Source organism: Carcharodon carcharias, chromosome 11 (genome assembly GCF_017639515.1).
Source record: "Carcharodon carcharias isolate sCarCar2 chromosome 11, sCarCar2.pri, whole genome shotgun sequence".
Lineage (NCBI taxonomy): Eukaryota > Metazoa > Chordata > Chondrichthyes > Lamniformes > Lamnidae > Carcharodon > Carcharodon carcharias.
The window spans coordinates 45,604,571-45,610,672 of NC_054477.1; the positions used below are offsets into that span (position 1 = coordinate 45,604,571).

At 39.3% G+C, this 6,102-nt stretch overlaps 1 protein-coding gene across 1 annotated transcript; it reads left to right on the forward strand.

Moving 5' to 3' along the window:
* Positions 1-1,022: 1,022 nt before the first annotated feature.
* LOC121284137 (high mobility group protein B1-like) lies at positions 1,023-5,571 on the forward strand. Its single transcript, XM_041199312.1, has 5 exons — positions 1,023-1,176; positions 2,687-2,848; positions 3,833-3,981; positions 4,372-4,546; positions 4,948-5,571. Exons 2-5 carry the CDS (start codon positions 2,699-2,701, stop codon positions 5,107-5,109), a joined length of 636 nt encoding a protein of 211 aa, XP_041055246.1. The 5' UTR covers positions 1,023-1,176; positions 2,687-2,698; the 3' UTR covers positions 5,110-5,571.
* The last annotated feature ends 531 nt before the right edge of the window (positions 5,572-6,102 follow it).

The window sequence follows — 6,102 nt, forward strand, 5'->3', positions numbered from 1 at the left end:
CAAATTGTTTGAAAGCGCAGATAAGCTTGAGTAACAAAAACATTATTGTCAAAGTAATAACAAAAGCGTTAACCTTATCTGCGATAAACCCATATTCAGGTGGTTAATACGACCGTATTGAAATATGAATGAATATAACTTTTGCTGATCTATCAACATGCAAAAGCTTTGTTGAATTCCCTCTTCTTTTCTCTTCCATGCTTTAATTTTGAACAAACCTATATTGCGTCTATTTGAACATTGCTGTTAAAGCTACAATGTTCACTTCCACATCGAAAATGAAAATACCTTTACCCTCAAGTGTTTGTTAACTATTAATTAAACATGTGATTATGCCAATTTAGCTGCAGATCCATACGATTTACTGACCAAGAAAATAAAATGTAATGATTTAAATGTTGATACGGGCTGATATGTCCGTTCCGAACATATAACGGGGCATTGTCGCAAGTATATATAATTCGTATGTACAGGAGTGTTTATAACTAAAAATGATCTGATATTTTCGAAAAACTGCATATAATTTGCATATAATCATTAAATTAACTGAGGATAACTACTAATGTTGAAGCAATGCTGCAAACCACTCTTTTTATACATACCATTATGCAGCGCATAATACGGTCATTTACATTATGGCATCATATGGTACATACATGGAATTCTGTCACAGACAACACTTTAAGTTCAATGAAAGGACTGTTGTCAACAAAACCACTGTGTTATCAAGCAACTGTGGCATGCCAAGTGTCAATGGTGTGTAACAGTTGTAATAAGGCCAGCAGAGTGCAGCTTACATGCATATCCAGGCTGTACATAGAGAATATGTTCTCTAGTTGCTGAGTGCCTATCTTTGCACTCTATTTGGGTTTGTATTTGCGCGCTGTTTCGCCCTCGGCTGTCGTTTTCCCCGCGGCGGCCAATGGAAGAGCAGCCCTAGTCAGAACAATGGAAGGATGATGGCCAATCAAGGAGCGGGATGGCTCGGCAGCAGCCAATGGGAGTGCGGCAGTGGCTGGCGATAGTGCGCAGGCAGTAAGCGCTTCCACAGCCATTACAGTGAGAGACGGTGCGAGGCTGATTGTTAGTGTACGGAGCAAGTGGAAGCAAGGACTCAACAACAGTGGCTCGCTATTAGGGACGGAGGGGGGCCAAAATTCGCCATATTCTAAACGGGCATGTCTTACTCTCTTGTTTTACTTTACAAATGCGCGCTGTTAGAGCGTTAGAATTAAAGTTAAAAAAATTTCCCTCAGCCGCGCTGTTTAACATGGCTGACGGCGGCTGAGGGAAAGCCATTATTAAACAGCAGCGCGTCGAGAGCGAGTTGAGTTCAACTTTTCCAAACCGTGTCTGGCACCGTTCAGGTGCAGTCACAGCCGGGTTTGGGAGCGGGATCGGGTCGCCCAGGCTCCGAGCTATCTAACCATGCGCTTTTTGTCGGGGTTGCAGGCAGTTAAAGGGGCGAAATGCGGGCTGTAAGGCGAGCTGGGCTGTTTTCCCTTCACACTGACGCTGCTATCAAGATGGAGCCATGTACTGTGTGTGTTAGAGGCAAGCGGCCATTCGCAGCTCTAACACTAAACTATATGTACAAAGCCCACACTATAACTATATACCACTCAGCGCAAAGACCACAGGCGAGAAAAACACGCAGAAAACGGGCGTCTGCAGATTGGAAACGGTCCGAAGACGGTGCTTGGTGACATTTGAAGGGGACTTTCTCTCATGAAGAAGGATTTTTCAACATGGAAGAAGAAATATATTGTCGTTGTTGTTTGACCTTTTTTTTGTTCTCAGCCATTGCTCCAGACTACGGGCACTTCGCCTATGCTTCAGCCGCACCATTTTAAACGGAATGAAATATTTGGGGCGGATTAACTTTCAACATGGAAAATAAAATATTTTTAAATTGGATATTTTGTTATTATTTTCAATATATTTATTTTTTTTATTATCCACATCCGCCAGTGGAAAAATAATGTGACAATCAAAAGGCGCGTAGTGATCAAGAAAACTAAGACAAAGTTATTTTATTTTTTAACTTTCGGAGTATAACTACGTGAAATGTTAGGCGGATCTGTTAAATTGCGGAAATACTTTTTTTCTCTTCGGAATAAAGCAATTAAAGCTTTTTTACTTTGGTTTTAAAGTTCCGCTAAGGATGGGATTAATATTTAGGGCAGATTTGCAACAATGACATAACTCGGTGCATTTAATTTTGGCTGTCTGAATTTGTGCACCGTTTTCCCCCTCGAGTCCCATATTAAAATGTGTGGGCGCGGTTTTTCATTTTTTGTGAATGGGGTGGTAATTCGAACTCTAAGTTTGCTCATTTAAGTATTTTAAACACGGATAAAATGATACATGTATTCTGAATAATAATTCTGGTGATAGGTACCGACATGGACGCAGCTAGTTTAAGGTGCCGATGTGTGATGCGGACGCAGATGACATATCAACAATAGTAGAACTATTTGTACCCCGAAAACTTGTATTTTTAAGTGACGGGGAAATGTACAGGCTGCTGTACACTAATAAACGAAATTTCGATTACAAGGCTTCCATCCCCACCCCTCAACGCGGAGTGTCATACCTCGATTTCATGAACTACCTGAATACATGTGGGATATTAAGAATTGTACAGAACTGAATTAATTCTCTTGCGCTTTTTTTTTTTCTTCAGAAAAAGGCCAAAATGGCAAGAGGTGATTCTAAAAAGCCCCGAGGCAAAATGTCCTCCTATGCCTTCTTCGTCCAAACTTGTCGTGAGGAGCACAAGAAGAAGCATCCTGATGCAAGTGTCAACTTTTCCGAATTCTCAAAGAAGTGTGCAGAAAGATGGAAGGTAGGCAGTTTGTATTCCTGTGTAATTTGGGTTGCACGTTTAATTCCCTGAGAATATCTGCAATCTGTTCTTTACCAAGTTAATGTTGATGGAGGCTGTTTAGCCCATCTTCTTTCATTGTACATCTAGAAACTCTACAATGTATTCTTTTCTTCCCCAATCTTAATGTAGCATCCATTTGTTCCTTTAAAAATAATTCAAAATATTCACCACCTCTACTCTGGAAATTCTTCAGTATGTATTCAGTACTGGTCGTGAATTTGCTTTTTACTGGTCTGAAATTGCCATTTTTTCTACTCTTGCAATTTAATTTAAAAATAATATCCGGACTCTCTTATCAATCAAGAACCTATCTAAATCAGTCTTAAAAATATTCAATGACCCTGCCTCTACTGCTTTTGAGGAAATAGAGTTCCACAAGCTCATGATCCTCCTGAGAGAGAAAAATTCTCCTCATCTCAATCTTAAAATGGGAGATGCCTTATTTTTAAACTGCCCCCTAGTTCTAGTCTCCCATAAGGGGAAAAATCTTTTCAGCATCCTCCCTGTCAAGTCCCTTCAAGATTGTATGTTTCAATAAGATCGCCTCTCAATCTTATGAACTCCAATGAATACAAGCCCAACCCGTCAAACAATTTCTTCTTCCTCTGATGATATAACTGTTTTCCAAACATAAGTATTACTTTCTTAATAGTCAATTAATTTGATCTGTCATCTTTCCACTAATTCCTGGCTGATTACAATAACAAGATGGAAATGTGTATACTGGAACTGGATTAGGCTCGGGTCGTGGTGAGCATGATTGAGTTTCGCAAAACTACCAGTCGGTGGTGGCTAGAACGGTATATATTAATGCTTGACATTTTATTTGGTTGACAAAATATGTAACTGCAGATTTGTATTTGTTTGGTCAGTCATGGAAACCCTGTGTAGTGTGAGTAGTTTTTTTTTTGCAAAGTTATTTTTGTTAAAAAATTTTTACAGTCCATGACAAGTAAAGAGAAACTAAAATTTGAAGATAAGGCAAAAGAAGACAAAATCCGTTGGGAGAAAGAAATGAAAAATTATGAGCCACCAAAAGGCGCCAAGAAAACGAAGAGAAAGAAGGACCCTAATGCACCAAAGAGACCACCGTAAGTTTCCATAAAATATATCCTGAATCTGAAATAAAAATAGAATGCCAGAAACATTCAGTTGGTCAAAATGAGTGTATTGGGATAGCAGTGCTGGAAACAATGTTTGAATACTCATGTATTTTTCATAATGCTGCTCCCCCATATAAGCATCTAGCTTATATGAACTTCAATGCACTAACTTGCTTGGGCAAATGGGACAGCCACTCTGACACTAACACCCCTGAAAGCTGCGATTGAGGTTGTTACTGCCCCTTTTGGAGGTGGGGGGAGGTGTAAGAAAGTAAATTTAATGTTTCATACATTTACTTGTACTTTGATTTTCACCTTTTACTGTGTGCTTTGTGCAAGTTTACTTCCAAATAATTATTTAACTTCATTTAATTTCAGATCTGCTTTCTTTGTGTTCTGCTCTGACTGGCGCCCCAAAATTAAAGAGGAAAATCCTGGGTCATCAATTGGGGATACAGCCAGGAAGCTGGGACTGCTTTGGAATGCAACAGCTGCAAATGATAAAATTCCATATGAAAAGAGGGCAGCAAAGCTCAAGGAAAGATATGAAATGGTAATGTTTGACCGAAAGATCCTAGATTAACATGTGGTCTTAGCTACATAATACCCAGTATACCACCCATGTGGTCCTGAATTGGCAGACTGGGGAAGAGGGGGAATAGTAGGTACAGATGAGTGGTATTGATTGGATGGATATTTGGAATGAAAACCAAGAACTCCTGAGGTCACTTTACAACAAGACACAAGACAATGATTAAACTTGCCATCACCTTGCCAGTGCAGGTGATACTATATCAGGTCTTGAGGTAGGGGGTGCTATAAAATCAAATTTTCAACGTAAATACTGAACTGCATAGATTCTGGCTAACACAGTTAATGGGCAATTATCTACTGTTGTCTTTAACAAACTCTTGATTATCTGGGCTAAAAAGAACATTTATTCTTGACTTCTAGGATCTTGCAGCATATCGTGCTAAAACAAAGTCTGAATCTACTAAGAAGGCTTCAGCTGCCAAAGTGGAAAAGAAGAAGGTAGTGGAGGAGGAGGATGATGAAGAGGAGGATGATGAAGAGGAGGAGGAGGAGGAAGAAGAGGAGGAAGACGAAGATGATTGAATTTTACCTTTCTTCCAGCAACATTTCTCAGCTATAGAGCATTTACCCCTGCCCTGTACACACTCTGCTTCTTTTTAAAATATATAAGGCTATGTATATGAGAATTTGATTTTAAACTGTACAGTTTATTTTTGTTTTGTATAGTTAACACACTATGACAGTGTATTTGGGAGGCCCAATGAGCCCGTTCTTAGTGGTGTTTTGTTTGACACTTAACTTTGGCCGGTACAGTGAAGGGGGGGGGAAAATAAATTGGCTTGGCGAGAGCAATTTCATGTTGGTATATATCACCAACTGGCTTTGGGGGAGGGGGAAGTTAATTTGCTTTTGAGCTGTTGTAAGGTTCTTGTGACATTGTGCTAGAAATTGAGATTGCCACACTGTAATTGCCTAAAAATTGCAGCTTTTTGTTTTTGTTGACCTTTTGAAATGCTTATGAAATAAAACTTTTTATTAATGCTCTTCAGTTGTGTGTTTTATTTGGAAATGTGATGATTTGCTATGTGTCTTGCTTTTGGGTGACTACCTTAAGATGGCTCAGCAGCTTGCCAGAGCTCTTGATTCCATCGCACATTGAAAGTGATTCCTAGTCTGACTTGTTAATTTGGTGGGTAAATGACCACTGAAAACAGGCTTGAATTGATTTCACCTGCCATTTTTTTAAGATGTTATATGAGAAGTGACAAATTAGGAAATGTTTCTTTGATCTGTTAATTCAGATCGAGTTCAGTTTACTGACCAGAGATAGTTATAAATCTGCTTGGTATGTAGCTCACTGGCAATTTTTTTCTCGAGCCTTAAAGTTCCTATGAAAAGCAACTCTTGTGCTCTGTCCTTTCCAGCTTGGTGCAGCCAACAGCATTATCAATTTTTGTAAGTTTGGGTGACAGGTGCAGGCACTGAAATACATGACAGCTATATTTTAAGGTAAACATTGAAGATGACCTGAAGAGTTACTTGAACAAGTGGGAATGATTTCTTGAACATAATTCC

Bases quoted from the DNA above. Each gene is read 5' to 3' on its own strand.
- LOC121284137 (XM_041199312.1), top strand. From the start codon at position 2,699: ATGGCAAGAGGTGATTCTAAAAAGCCCCGAGGCAAAATGTCCTCCTAT. The intron at 3,982-4,371 runs GTAAGTTTCCAT...ATTTAATTTCAG, and splicing joins AATGCACCAAAGAGACCACC to ATCTGCTTTCTTTGTGTTCT. The intron at 4,547-4,947 runs GTAATGTTTGAC...CTTGACTTCTAG, and splicing joins TCAAGGAAAGATATGAAATG to GATCTTGCAGCATATCGTGC.